The following is a 14,828-nucleotide window of genomic DNA, read 5'->3' as shown; positions in this document are numbered from 1 at the left end:
ATTTCCTAAAAAAATGAAAATTGCTAAAGTTATACCTATATATAAAACTGGAGATAGACATACCTTTTCAAATTATAGGCCTGTTTCTTTGCTTTCACAGTTTTCAAAAATATTGGAAAAATTATTTTATTCAAGATTAAATGATTTTGTTATCAAATACAACATATTAAGTAAAAAACAATATGGGTTTAGAAGTAATAGAACAACCTCACATGCATTAATAGAATTTGTAGAGAAAATATCTAACGTAATAGAAAATAAACAATACACAGTTGGGATATTTTTAGACCTTAAAAAGCATTTGACACTGTCGACCATGACATCTTACTAGAGAAACTGAATAAATATGGAGTGAGAGGGGTAGCTCACTCTTGGATAAGTAATTACTTAGAGAAAAGGCATCAATATGTCCAAATAGATAATTGCAAGTCACAACTGATGCAGGTAACATGTGGGGTTCCCCAAGGCTCTGTGCTGGGCCCATTGCTTTTTCTGTTATACATTAATGATATATGTGAGGTTTCCAAAGTATTACAACTGATATTATTTGCGGATGATACAAACTTATTTTGTTCTGGTGACAATCTGAAACAACTTTTGGATACAATGGGAAAAGAAATGGCACTGCTAAAAGATTGGTTTGATTCGAATAAACTAACGTTAAATATAAGTAAAACAAAATTTATTGTATTCGGCAATCGTTTATCGAATACTATAGGTAAATTAATGATTAATGGAGTTGAAATAGAAAGGGTGTCAGCTATTAAATTTCTTGGAGTAATTATAGACAATAAATTAAATTGGAAACCCCATATATCTTATATTAAGAACAAGATTTCAAAGTCAATTGCAATATTATATAAAGTTAAAGATTTCTTAAATGAAAAATCATTATATACTTTGTATTGTTCCCTTGTGCTTCCATACATTATTTATTGTGTGGAAGTATGGGGAAATACATATAAAACAAACACCAATCCAATATTTATGCTTCAAAGAGAGCATTACGAATAGTAAAGAAAACCACCTATAGGGAGCCAACAAACTCCCTTTTTATTGAATTAAAGGCTCTAAAGTTTAAAGAATTAGTAGAACTAAAAACATTACAAATTATGTACAAAGCAAAAAACCATCAATTGCCAGAAAGTATCCAAGGGTTGTTCATAGAAAGAGAATGCCAACATGATTTAAGGGGAACTTGTATATTTAAAAGGAACCAAGTGAGGACCAATGCAAAATACCATTGTATTTCAGTTAAAGGTGTAAAATTATGGAATAACTGTCATGAGGAACTAAAAATATGTGGGACACTTAGTAAGTTAAAGAAACTATTTAAAAATAATGTATGGAAATTATATGAAACAATGTAAAGAGTGATAAATGAATAAGCTGTTTTTGTTGTAGTTTGGATTTGTGCAATTGTATTGCATAGGGAATACTAATGTTTTGTATTCTATTTAGATTTGTTTGTCAACATTATATTGATGTAAGACAATACGTTTTTTATTTTTTAATTGATTAAAATATGAGATGTTTTTAAAAAGGGTAGGCATTATAAGCAAGAGCTTCAGCCTACACCTGTTTCAGACTGAAGGAAATATGCTGTTGTTTGTCAGCTCAACTGTGTTGAAATTAAGTTGTCAGTCTGAAATAAATAAACCAACCAGAAATAAACCAACCAAATTATTTATATGTGCTTGTAAAATTCCTCATGCTTAAAAGAAAAGGTTCAGACAACACTTTGATGTGATGTCCATTTTTGGCCGTACAGGTAACAAACAGATGCACTGTCTTCCTAGAACACAAGACAGGTGTGGTGGGTTTACATAAGGGAGATGAGATAAGCAAGCTTGTAACAGTGATGTCAGCATGTATTCACAGTCAAAGGCAAAAATTCTTAAATTCACGAGAACAGAATGACTCCACGGTGCAAATATAACAAAATATGGATCAAATAACTAATCAACTACAAGACCAAAATCCTAAAGGAATGCTTTTTGCATAGGATTCCAAGAGTTTAACCAGTTTTAAAGCATTATAATGAGAAGAGAACTAATAAGAAAATACCTATTAGCATATATACCCATTACATATATACCTATTAGCATATATATTAGCAATATTCAAATTTGAATATTGGAATTACCAACTTCCTACTTGGAAAAGTGCAAATGAACAGCACTTGAATTTGATCTTTCAACTTGGAAACATAATTCTGCCGAAATGAAGGTGCATGACGTCACTTGAACATGGCGGCACCCCGGGAGATTTATAAAATTAATGATAAACATATACTTTTAATTAAATAGAAAGCATAAATCACCCCAATTTCCTACATAACTTGAATATAAAACTTGCTTAGCAAATGCTTGTAGAAACAGGTGTTTAATCACAGTAAATTATACTCGCTTTTGATAATGTAGACGTCTCTGTTGACAATCAAACTATGCTAGGTTAATGGGAAAGTGCAGTATGGTTTTCCTTATACATTATCTTCAGAGCAGGCTATCAGTCAAATCACAGGATACAAAAAAAAAACTAATGGGAGATGGCACTTGTCAGTAACTCAGCATGATGGGGCTAATATCAGGATACTGGAACATTTGGAAACCACATGACGACATGAATGACAATGCTAGCTCTCGACAGGCATTATAGACTTCCTAGAGTTGACTCAATCGAGAAAAAAAACCCCTGACTATTGAAGACAGTTTCCTCTAATGCCCGCTATCATGCCCCTTGCGGCAACACTGTATGTATTTGTGTACTGTAGAAAACGTTTTAGTCTTATTTGTCCAGTAGAATGACATTACTTAAAATTGCACAACATCAAATCGTATTCTAGACAGGTAGAAAAAATCTGATTATTTTTACAGAATGTGAACAGGAAATAAAACAAATACAAGCCCTATCCAAACCACCGTCTTCAGTGTTTTGTTAGTGATTCTCAGTCTGAATCAATAGCAAAACATCCATTGCTAAAGTCCCATGACATTTTTTTTAAACTTGCATTGCTAAGTCTACCAAAAATATGAATGCTGGGAAAACAATTAGCTAAGTCATTGGTGAAACATCCATTGCTAAGTCTCACGAAAAACATAATCAATAACAAAACATGCATTGCTAAATTTACCGAAAAACATCAATGGCGAAACATTCATTGATAAAATCTCAAACATGATGAATCTACACGTCATTTGTGTCATTATTATGATCACCAGTGTGGATGTGCTAGTGAAAATTACTGCAATCTGAACAGAGAAAATCAATTGCCACAATGACTTGCAATGTGAAAGTCTGTTCACACTTCAGGGGCTATCCGATTTTTATTAAATCCAATTTTTTAGACAAAGCCTGAAATTTAACAAAGATACTAATGGATACACAAAAAATCCTGCAGGATTCATTGACCAGAAATTCCTATTGTGCTTTAGACTAGTGCGCCCAAAGCCCCAAACCCTGGCAACACTAATTATTCCTTTATCAAGGACCCACATGCCAATTGATATCTGCTTCAATAAACATAATTTACAATGGCAGAGTAACTGCTGCTCTGATGTGCATAACAGGAGTTCGAGGCAGAAGCATGCACACGTTGCACATGCACAACATGCATAACTCTTATTACTGTATAGACTTAATATATCTGCAATTTAGACATCTGATGAAATGGCACAGAAAGGGCACAGAAATGCAAAATTTCTTCCAGGCCAGATAAGCATCCCCTCAGAAAAGGTCAACATCTCGAGAGACTCTAGAAATCTGAAAGACTGATGAGAAGCAATTCACACATCAAAGAGACAAACCGCAGCATTCTCAGCATCTCTGCCCATCTATCCAAATGTGTTGATGCCAAGCAAAAAGGCCCAATCAGAAGATAACTGACTTTTCATGCTTTTTCGCCCACCGTGACACCCTCCATTGATAGATCATGCCCAGTGAATGACAATGTGAAAGACTTGACCGAGCAAAATGACAAGTGACTTGGATTAAACCAGCAGCAGGGTTTCGCGCTATTCAGAATTGAATTGAGAATGCCTTGTCAATTTCAATTCCTGAATTTGAGTTGAATTTGATTTGACGTAGCAAAAAGGAAGCAGAATTGTCATTTTAAAATTTAATTTTAAAAAGTAGAAACATTTTATCAAATAAAAAACAATTCACATAACTGTTATAAGTGTTGATTTTAGTAGAATTAACCATAAACATGTTATATTGCATACAACATATGGGGTATTTCTAGAAACAGGTGTGTGCCAGTCCGAATTCAAATTCAAATTAATGAATTGAAAGGGAGTCAATTCTTAAATTCAAAGTTTTGCCCAACAGCAGCCTATAGCTTGACATTGTACACTACATATAGATCTAGAGTAGGTCCTTTCAGGTTCACATTCATTATGCAAAAAAACATCAAGGGAGCTTGGAGGAACAGATTGTCACAATTACAGCCTCCGTTATGTGATATCTTACCTTGTGTCAAAAAGTGGGTCTGTGTACATAGGTAGAAAACAAATGGTGTCTTGTCCCTTGTACAGAGCGTTCTCTTGGCTGTGAGTTGGTTTGGTCTGACCTTGCTTCTTGTTTCCTCCAACTGAGCCATCTGTGTAGGAGAAATGAATTTATTTAACGTCAGAGAGACGTGTCTGGGTACAGCAAGTTTAGGAGTCAAAAATCTTTCAAACACCTTTGAAAAATCTACTTTGATATCAGTATCTGAATAGAAATATAATTATAATATTTATAAAGTGTAATTTTTGTATTGAGAAATGGCAGAGCTGATAAACTTTGGAAGCATTTTGGAATCATTGGAATGGTTTAGCCAAGAAGCAACATTCCCATCAGACAATCATACCCCAAATTCTGTTCCAAATTCTAACCCCTATTTTTAACCCTAACCCTAACTCTAATGCCAGGGCTGGACTGGGAAGAGAAATTGCTCTGGTATTTTACATAGCAACTGTCCCAAAATTGGGGGGGCGGGGGGGAGGGGTGTTCGTTGACCCAAAGTGCGTCGGCCCAGCGGGAAAATGCCCGGTATGCCAGATTACCAGTCCATCCCTGCCCAAGCCCTAAAATATACTGTACGGAAGTGAATGACAACACATCTAGCAACTCAAGCTCAGTCTCAAATGTGCAGACTTCAGTTTGTATCGCAACACAATATATAATTCGCTATTTGAATACAAACACATCAGGTTTATAACTGAAGACATTAAATATGTACAATTGGACTGCACACTAGCAATGTGTAGGCTAAGCATTCCTGTCTACATATGCATACTTGCAAAGAGTACGTTTCTGGCCTAACCCTAACCTACCCCTGTAACCAGTGGAAAATTATTGACTGAAAATTATGTTTAAGCTGCTATTCCAGTCCTAAACCTGCCCCTACTTTTAACCCTAAACATAACCCTAACCTCAAGGCCCAAAATATACTTTACGCAAGTGAACGCAAACACATCAACCTACATATATGAAGAAAATATGAAATGCCATGGATAAATATTTACTGATGAATCAATTATTTTGTAGAGGGGATCAAAATTAGTATTTTCACCTATGGTTTTGGAGCACGGGTGGTACGTGCCATTATTTTTTTTTACACAGAGATAGGTAGGTCTATATCTAAAACTCAAAAGCCAAAATTGTGTAATAATAACACTATAAATGGCAATTATAGTACCTATAACTCCAGAAGTATTTAAGATATCTTAAAATACTTTTATATTCTGTTTCAGAACAAACTTCCTCTTTTATATCTTCATTTTATAGGCCCTGTATGATTAAATCCCAGAGACATGGGGCTCTCAATGTGTCTTTATCTGTAAAATGTCATATTTCACCCATTTTGAATGGTCGAAAACCCAAATGTGCATCACACTATATGAAGCTAGTTTTTCTTGTTCAAAAAGCAAAGATCTGAAGAACAAATAATGTTGAAACCAAAATGTACCTTTATTTATTCACATTAAAACAATAATATAAACATCTAAATGTTCGGTTGTCCAAAAATACAATACTGTTCAGAATAAGCGGCATGTGGCTCAATTAGTTAGCTACAATTAACAATTATTATTAGTAGTATTCAATACAAATACATTAGAGTTTCAGTAGTTTTGCTACCTGAACCCTTATTATGAATTCTTTATCTTTCTCCAGTGAATTTAAAAAATAATAATAATAATCTAAACCAGGCACCTCTGGTTGAGTTTACCTTAACCCTGACCTGCCCCTAAAACCATAGAGAAGTTATTGGTTGGATAACAATTATCAAGCTGCTAACCCATGGCCTAAACCTAACCCTACACATAACCCTTAAATCTGATTGGGTGATATTAATGCTGTTTTATCTTTTTCAGAAGAGTTTGTTTTAAAGTCAAATACTTCCAGTAATAATAATGTAAACAAACATATGAAACAGGCCAATTAATTTTACAAAGCAATAAAAAAGTGTTTGAACACCACTAACTGTGTCTTAAGTCCAAGGCTTTGACAAATATACTGCTGGTCTACATTCTGAACATACTTAGCTCCCCCTTCAGGTGCCAAATAAAACTGCTACTCTTGATCTAATATCACGAGGGACCTTTAATGAAAGATTTAATTTTAATAATTTTTTTACATATAGGGTAACGTCTGCAGATTAATCGCATGACTTAATCATGAGACCCCTGGCTTTGAGTGTTCACTGAGCTTTCCACATAATTTGCCCCGTTTATCATCTACATATTAATCTGTCTACATCAACCTCAGAAGATTAAGCTATATAAGATGACAAGCTTAAACTTGACAGTTTAGTTTAAGGCCATATGCTGAGTTCTGCCCATCACAGTTTGTCACTCAAACTAGCCGGTAATCTCCTCAGTGGGCGGATATAAGCAGGCTATTTTCTGCCGGCTCTGAGTGGGACACACTGCATTAAAGTGCCTTCCTGGGCCAGATAGACCTGGTTGGTGCGTACTCTCATTGTAGTCAGCATTGTTTTTAACTAAACTTTAAGATAACCTTAAGATAACAAACCTCAGCAATTCATAATGGTGTTTATGCAGGTACTGAGACTTGCATTTATGTAAAGTAGGTACATTTTCCCAACATGATCACATACTGTAGGAAGTCAACATGTTGCTGAATGTTCTGGTACCTTGACATCGACCCCATTCTACCAAGTCACAGACAAGCGCCATCTCCCACAAGACATTTTTGCATCAATTGAAATGTGTTGACCTTTTCCTGTGGTGCTATTATTAGTGTGTTGTGCGAGCAGCCTCAGGGGCAAAGGTTCTGGTCCCAAATGGAAACCAGAAAGTAATCACGTTCACATAATCAATTATGAGCACCATTTGGAGGTTGCATTTTCCCTCTAACATCGTGCAGCTCTGCGTACACATACGTGGACATTGTAGTTTGACTTTGCTATATGCAATGCATAATTTAATTGAATGTAAACGTACTGATCTCAGTTCAGATAACTCTTGTTTTCAGTAAAAGGTTAAACGTTCGACGTACGGAGTCATGTGACAAAACAACATGGCGCTAATCACAGCTGAGTTTGTCTTTGGGAGAAACACCAACAAAACTACATCTGATAAGAAACCTAATTAAGTTTTTATATTGATAACTGTATGATACAAAAGAATAGAGTCTCTTGTTTCATCGGTTTGCCATTTTTTAAATTTGAGTGATTTAGAGCGAAACGCCACGCTGATAAAAACAATCTACAATGTGTACAATAGCTCAAAGTAAGCATAAGAAATCCTATATTTACAGTGCATTTTCACATTGAGAAATTATTATTATTATTATTATTATTGCTTTTAGAGGCTTTTTATGGAGATAGGATGAAAATAAGGTGCTTTTCGAACTGTTCTGAGACCAGTGCAGATAGACAACACACTGGAGGTTAAGTAATGAACATAATAGGGAGAAAGAGAGCATCCTATAACTTTCCTGTGAAGCCAAGTGCATTCAATCTGAACTTCCTATCAAAATTTCAGTTTCAAAATGCAGATGATTGGACCACTGAACATATTTGACAGTGATTGGACAATGTTGGCCATAACTTTGAATCGGAATTCATTATGCTAATTTCTGATTGGTAAAATGCTTCAGCACTAGCTATCACTTGTTTGTTTGACAGTGCTAAGAGAGAACATTGAGATTTTGTTGACAAAGTAGAAACAACATATTAACAAAAGTCAAATCAAGTCAAATAATGTTTATTTGTACAGCTTTATCAGAAAAGTTTTACTACATTGAGCCCCTACATTCAACAACACTTCCAGCTTTATCCACTGGCACAGATGTTCCAATTTCGGTAAGCACAGACCGATTTCAGCGGCAGTCTTTTCGATCTACTGTCACCGAATTCACATTAGTCTGTATTTTTCACCTAGTATTTGCTTGAGTTAAAAATGGATTGTTTTTTGTAACTATACAAGTTTAAATACAAAGGTTAAGTTAAATAATGTGAATAAAGTGCAGAAAAATGAATTAGGGTAGTGCATTATTAAATAGTTTTTTCGTGTAAACAACTCATTTTAGTTCATAGTTCAGTTTGATAATGCAAATTGTTTATGATATTCATTATTGAAAATGCATTAATTTTGCTACGTTTATGCCTCTCATCTACACAAGTATAGTGTTTTCTTCTACCAAAAACAGAACATTTATAAACGCTCTCAATTACCAAATCCTTTCAAAAGCATCTGTGTCTTAAAATCGTTCACATTATGATATTAAATTAATTGATCTACGCATGTGGGACAATCTAATAAGAATCACTATTGAGAATAATGGAGGAAAAATTTGCTAGATTTTGGGGTTACATGTGCCTCTGACTGTTTGTGAGATTCACACACCTATATAACCAAAAATGCTGCCTAGGTAGCTCAGTGAGTTTTTAGACATATCTAAAAGTCTCTTTTGCTTACCTTCATAATCCAACAGGAAACAGGTAAGCAGGTGAGGGGACACTTCCTCTAGCACCGAGCAGAAGGTGTTGAATGCATTCGGGCCCTTCTGAGACAGTTGGTCCAGGAAGAGCTTGGCTCGTTTGTTGCTGGAGTCCTGACCCAGTATCTCTTTGTATTCCACAAGAGAAAAGACTTTGTCATACACCAAGTATGGCAGCACCGTGTTGATATCGAGTTCCTTCAGTAACATCTCTCTGTGCTGTTTTAGAACCTTGGCAACCCACTTTTTCCTCCGTCTGTTGACTGGTTTTCTTCCTTTTGTCCGTTGTCTTTTATTCTTCTTTATAAACCATTTCTTAGAGCCACTTCCAAACATCTTCACATTAAGTATTCCTGCTATTGTTCTGTCAATTTTTCAAAAGAAAGGAAAGTGCATATTTTTTCACAGCCAGTTTGTGATCATTCTTGTATATTTTTCTCCCATAAACACAGCATTTGTTGTGACACCCAAGGTGTCTTAGACAACTGGATAATCTGGAGAGGGACATAATACGTGCTTGGTACTTATAGACAGTAATAGGATTTGTTTTGTATCAAGTAGACCACGGTCAGGTTATTCTGTCTATGCTGTTGCCAGTTTGGAAAAGTGTCTCTGATAAATGTATTAAATTTGAATACAGTTTTAAACTTTGCTATTATTGTCACTTGTATTATTGGCCTAAATTGCACGCTTTAATTCAAAAATGTAAAAATAAATTAAAGCATATTTCCACCTTTGTGTGTGTATATATATATATATATATTTGTCTATTTTTAAAATGTTTGAATTTCAATGTCATAACAAATTTCCATCAAACTGAATTGTGTAATGTTTACAAAATTAAATTAATAAAACACCAAATATTTAGTTTTTTTTATTTTGTTTAAGATTGTTATGAAATTGAAATGTGCATATCTTAAAATTATTATTTTTTGAGTGTATTCCAAATAAATAAAAAAATATTAAGTTATAAAAACTATTGATATATAAAAAGTGTACGAAAATGCTACTCGACACACATTGTTTCATCAATTACTAGAAATCTTGATTGTAGTTGCAGATTCTTCCAGTAGAGGGAAGCAAAGTCTCAGTAGTTGTGCTCATTTGAGATGTCTTTGATAGACTGCTGTTCTTCTGTCCCCTGTTCATATGCTACCAATCACAGTGACAAATCATCTAGATCAGAGGTTTTAAATTGGTGAGCCCCAGGGGAGGCGCGGAGAGGGTTCGTACGGTCATGAAAATCATGGAAATGACATGGAATTTAGAAATTGTGTTTTCCAGGACTGGAAAAACAAGTTAACACTTAATATTTTGGAAAAGTCATGGAATTTTCAAAAAAATATTTTCAGCAGTACAAGTGTGCTAATAATTTTTCAAGTTTGGCGCGATCGCGGAGATACCTGAGCGCTACTCAGAGCCCGCGCGGAGCAGCAGTATGCAAAATGCATTGTTGCGTAAACTGAGTAGATTGTGAATATGCGTAGCGCCATGCGGCGTGAACTATAGAAAAGTTCGCTCACGATTGCTCAAGTTCATATGGATAGTGTACAAGGAATTAGTGCATTTCATATTTACGTTATTTTTTTTGAATATATTACGTTTTTAAATGTTTGTATGTAATAACTTGCCATGTTAATTAAGCTTATGGTGATGTTTGCTTGTGAATCTGAGCAGTGTTATTATTCACTTCTAGAGGAGCAATCATTAAAAGTCTCTGGTTGTCACTGATGTCCCTTGATCTTTCTGTCAAGAGTCGCATCAGTGTCCGAAACGGAGCACACATGAAAATTTGTTAATATGAAAACTGTTTTGCAGACCGCAGTACAGAACAGGAAAATGACGTTCGCATGCGTTTTTGCCTATTGAAGCATGATGACGTCATCTGTTGCACACGTGTTTCTCATTTATCCATTCTCAACTGTTTCACTGGAATTATCTTTTTTCTTTTTTTTTTCTGCAAACATCCTTTAATGAGTCATTTATGTTTAATGGAGATCTCAGGGCTTGACACATATATATTATTTAACAGTCATATGGGGTCATATAGATGTGTAATAGTTATTTTATTTACTTACTTGCAAATGCCAGAAGATAAATCACACAACCACCCAGACTATTTCAAAAGACAGTTTACTTTATTAGACATAATCAGATTTAAAGCAGCAGCAAGTCTGCGATGCACAGCACACATTATAAAAGCACACCAGTGAACTCTAGTCCCACTCAATTCATTCACGATTTACCCAATTCACCACAACACTATAATCACTGCACACCCATAGGACGCATCCCCCTCTCCCCTGCTCCCTTTCCCAATACAGCTACCGCACTGGGGACAGGGACAGACAATCAGGGCCGTATCAAGACAGTGTGGTGTCTCAAAAGCCCCCCCCCAAAAAAAAAAATAAACAGATTTGTGTGTGTGTGTGTTTTGTTGGGTGAAAGTTGTATGTTACAGTTTGACAAGAGTTTAGAGTGTGACAAAAGCACTTTGTTGTGTTTTATTGCGAGTGTACACGAATATAAGTAAACACTTTGCAGTTTGAATGATGTCCTGTATGAACAAAATGACGGAGTATGTTTTTATGTTTGATCGCGCCCACGGCTCTCTCTCTCTCACGTCACACACACACACACACACACACACACACACACACACACACACACACACACACACACACAGTTCGATCGCGCCCGCGCCTCTCTCTCGCTCTCTCTCTCCACTGATCTATATAATGACATTCTATAAAGATCAGTGTCTCTCTCACACACGCAGTTCGATCGCGCGCGCGCACACACAAACACACACACACACACGCACACACACACACACACACACACACACACTCCAGCATTGCAATCTTGATCAGACTGTTCATTATGCGAAATAGAGCGATATGTATCGCTATTTCGTTTTATTTATTTTTATACCGTGTATTCTCCGTGTAAATTCGTGCACAAGACATGACGCCCGTACCGTTTCGGTTCAATATGAATAACTTACATGTACCGTCCCACCCCTAATATTTACCTTCATTAATGTCCTCTTCCTCACCCGAGTCTTCCTCGCTCCTGTCTCCCCCAAGGACAAGGAGAATATCCTCATTCGCCTGGCGGTCATCGCCGACGCCCTGACTAACATTAGCAGCTGCTGCATCTCCCCCGCTAGCAGAGCCGGCGGTGTCAGACTTAGTGCTGCTGGTGTCTGCAATTCCCGTGTTCTCCCAAAAAACTAGTGATCTAACAAAAAAATTGTCGATCCCTGGAACATTTTTTATTGTAGCTAAACGTCTAGCGTCCTTCTCTTTCTTTAATCTTCTTTTTGCGAAACCACTCAATTGCCGTCTGTCCATTTTGGATTTTGATTCATTTTCTGTAGTAGCCGTTAAAAAAATGACACATTTGCGCGTAATTGTTGTGGACCAACTCAACTGTGACAGATTGGGGAGGGGGGGAGTGATAGTGGTCATGTAATCTTCATTTATTTATAATTTATTATTATTATTATTATTATTGTTAAATTAGTGTTCATAAACAAGTTATGTATGGTCTTTCAAGAATTTCAAGTTAATAATATAACAATTTACGAAAAATATTTTTAAAGCTTGTGTCATGTGGTGCCCCCTAGTGGTTGTGAATGGTTGGTGCCCCTGGGCACTGGCCCAAGTGCCCTTATGGATAATCCGGCTCTGCAGACAATACATCCATACAACATTACATAGAATAATTTAAAACACTTCCCTTGTCCCGGATCGGCAAGACCCCTCCCTGGGGTATGAAGTGCAGGAGAGGGTGATTCCCAGCAGTCACGAAGTCACACCAGGATAATATTCAGTCCATGTCCTTTGGCTGTGTCTGATACCAATAAAGGCCACTGTCATGCACAATAGCCCGATTACAACAGGTAACGTACTGACATTGGTTTGATGTTTTCTTTTCGGTGATTCCGGTGACACTAAAATAACGACGATCCTAACTCAGCTTCCAAGGCAGCTGAGGCAATCAAGTCCGCTGCTCTCTCATAGCCAATCTTGCATTCGCTCATTTCTCCCAATTAGAGACAGCACAGATGTTTTAGGAAATGTATGGTCATGAAAGTTTGCCTCAAATTCATGGAAATGTCATTGAAAATGATTGGTAAAAATGTGTATGAACCCTGATAACGGTTCACGTCTGTACACATCTGTCCTGCTAGCTTGCGTGTTAAAGTGTGTGTTATGCATATGCGTGTTGCAAAATGGATCTCTTTGTATTGACTGAGTTTCCCCACCTCTCTCGAAAGGCTATGAAAGTCCTCATCCCCTTTACCTCTACTTACTTATGTGAGTGCGGGTTTTCCGTTTTGTCCCTGCTTAAAAGTAAATACTGATCAAGGCTGCAGGTGGAGGACGATTTACATTTATTCCTTTCTACCGTGCAGCCCTGCATCAATCACCTGTGCGCATCAATGGCTGTCTTCAAGTTCTCTAGGGGAAGGCTCACTTTAACCCAATTTGAAAACCCCTATCTAGATATAATAACTACTATTGATAACAGTATGGTTCATTATGAGAAAAGGTTAAACCACATAGCCCTACTGTATGAGATAAAGTACTGAAAGTCAGTATGGGGTCATAAAGCGCTGTTTAAAAAAATAATAATAATTATTATCTTCCCTGAGGTAAACTGATAATATTATGAAAGCTTTTTGCACCAAAACAGTCACAATGAAAGTAATATATGATCTTTTTCCATGCTGTGTTTGGCCCTCGGTCTGAAACGCTCAGATTTGGCCTAAGCGCCTCCTTAAAACTTCAATGTAAATGTCCTCTGTTCTGATTGGCTAGCATCATGCAGATTCAAATTCAGCAAACTCAGTCAGATGAACATTATAAGATGTCCTATGTTTACATACACCAACAATTAAAAATAGTACAGATTGGTGAAAGAATGTGTCCATGATGTGTTTGTGCTCAAAGCAACACAGGCAGCTGCTGAATGAGATTTACTGCAGAGAATTGCTTCTCACTTTCAGAGATGACACTTGACATCTTTTAAAAGTGGTACAAGATATGTATCAAGGTGTCAAAGATGTGTGTCTAGTGCATGAATATATTCAAAAATAATCAAAAATTGACCAGATGGGTCCCCTTAGGTGTTATGTTAGGAATAGTTAACAACAGAAGGCCTGCTCTCTTTACTTGAATTGCGCGCCAGTAAATACAAATGAGCAATGTTTCATGTCACGAACAGACAGATTTCAAAATAAGATGTTTCAGCAGAGTGGCAACTTTAAATGCTCTTTTTAGACTGGGGAGGAATTTTTGATTTCTGAAATTTACAGTATGTTTTTATAGTACTGTTACCTCTTATATGTCTAAATATCAAGGGCAATTTGACTCTCCATTTCTTGACCCATTTAATGCAAAATTTAACAGGTTTTCCACAGCACATACAAGACAAAAGCTCTGTTCCCAAACGTTGCTGTCTGCCTACATTGGCAGCTCCCTTCAAAGGCAGCATCATAACTGGAATGGAACCTCATAAGTGACCCTTCCTAGGGCTAAAAAAATTAGCTCCTTTACTGAACCTGATTCAATCATGGACAGTGGTTCCACATGTTTGCTAACACTTTGTGTAGAAAGAACTTAGTTGAATTGGATAAACCCATCAGATTTAGATGTGTAAGCGTAATTTAAACAAATCTCTTTAATTTCTTCAAAAATCTTCTTGTTTTTTGAATGTGACTTTAATGTGCATGACTGTATGAATTCATCTGCCTGTGCTCTTTACCTATTTACTGGACATGACAAGACTTGAATTAACTAAAATCACACAAAGGCAACTGTGACCATGTATAAATCTGCATGTAAAATCAACCCTTAGTACACAAT

At 36.3% G+C, this 14,828-nt stretch overlaps 1 protein-coding gene across 1 annotated transcript in view; it reads right to left on the bottom strand.

Moving 5' to 3' along the window:
* The window catches only part of LOC127637945 (tight junction protein ZO-1-like), a 192,262-nt gene extending 182,637 nt beyond the window's left edge, over positions 1-9,625 (bottom strand). The window contains exons 1-2 of the mRNA XM_052119212.1: positions 8,931-9,625; positions 4,471-4,600 (exon numbers count right to left, since the gene is read on the bottom strand). Of these exons, the coding sequence (XP_051975172.1) occupies positions 4,471-4,600; positions 8,931-9,288 (488 nt within the window). The 5' untranslated portion in view covers positions 9,289-9,625. The remainder of the gene's footprint in view (positions 1-4,470; positions 4,601-8,930) is intronic.
* Positions 9,626-14,828: the final 5,203 nt, after the last annotated feature.

This window comes from Xyrauchen texanus, chromosome 46, assembly GCF_025860055.1.
Source record: "Xyrauchen texanus isolate HMW12.3.18 chromosome 46, RBS_HiC_50CHRs, whole genome shotgun sequence".
Lineage (NCBI taxonomy): Eukaryota > Metazoa > Chordata > Actinopteri > Cypriniformes > Catostomidae > Xyrauchen > Xyrauchen texanus.
The sequence above is the reverse complement of the archived record's forward strand: the minus strand, read 5'-3'. Positions and strand labels throughout refer to the sequence as shown.